Here is a 774-nt window from a genome sequence, read left to right as displayed (position 1 = left end):
GGACGGGATCGCATATAAAGCCGCATCTCCTGCGAAACCTCAGCAGCTTCCAGAGAGTCAACCACTTTCCCAGGTACAGACCGTGTGGGCGGGGCTTCTCCCTGTCCAATCAGGGGGCCAGAGCTGCTACCTGCCGTCTCATAGACCCCCATGTGTTATCCCGACTCTCATCTTCCACCTCGGTGTGTTCCAGATCCTACGAGCTGACCCGCAAGGATCGTCTGTATAAGAACATGCAACGCATGCAGCAAACGCACGGAGCGCGCAACTTCAATCTCCTTCCCCAGACCTTCCTCCTCCCCGGAGAGTACCAGGACTTCTGCCGTGAGTTCCCCTCTCCACAGCCTGGGGCAATTGTACTGTCAGCAGCCGGGGGGCGCTGTGTATGGGGGTCTATAGACAAATCTTTCATCCGTGTCTCTTCCTGCAGACGCCTTCTCTAAAGACCGCGGACCCTGGATTGTGAAACCCGTGGCATCGTCCCGAGGACGGGGGGTCTACCTGGTCAACTCTGTATGTCACCCCAACACCTCTGCCTGCCCCTGTCCACCATTGTCCTTTCCCTGCCACTGTCCCCACCACCCTCCACCATCCTCCACCACCTTCCAGCACCCTCCACCATTGTCCTTTCCCTGCCACTGTCCCCACCACCCTCCACCATCCTCCACCACCTTCCAGCACCCTCCACCATTGTCCTTTCCCTGCCACTGTCCCCACCACCCTCCACCATCCTCCACCACCTTCCAGCACCCTCCACCATTGTCCTTTCCCTGC

General features: G+C 59.0%; 1 protein-coding gene across 1 annotated transcript in view; it reads left to right on the top strand.

The window, feature by feature from the left end:
• The window catches only part of TTLL5 (tubulin tyrosine ligase like 5), a gene marked incomplete at its 5' end in the record, with an annotated part of 28824 nt that overhangs the window by 2939 nt on the left and 25111 nt on the right, over positions 1-774 (top strand). Inside the window, 3 exons of the mRNA XM_018575423.1 lie at positions 3-73; positions 194-324; positions 431-551. Of these exons, the coding sequence (XP_018430925.1) occupies positions 3-73; positions 194-324; positions 431-551 (323 nt within the window). The remainder of the gene's footprint in view (positions 1-2; positions 74-193; positions 325-430; positions 552-774) is intronic.

Source organism: Nanorana parkeri, unplaced genomic scaffold, assembly GCF_000935625.1.
Source record: "Nanorana parkeri isolate BGI_ZX_2015 unplaced genomic scaffold, ASM93562v1 scaffold3909, whole genome shotgun sequence".
NCBI classification, from domain to species: Eukaryota; Metazoa; Chordata; class Amphibia; order Anura; family Dicroglossidae; genus Nanorana; species Nanorana parkeri.
The sequence above is the reverse complement of the archived record's forward strand: the minus strand, read 5'-3'. Positions and strand labels throughout refer to the sequence as shown.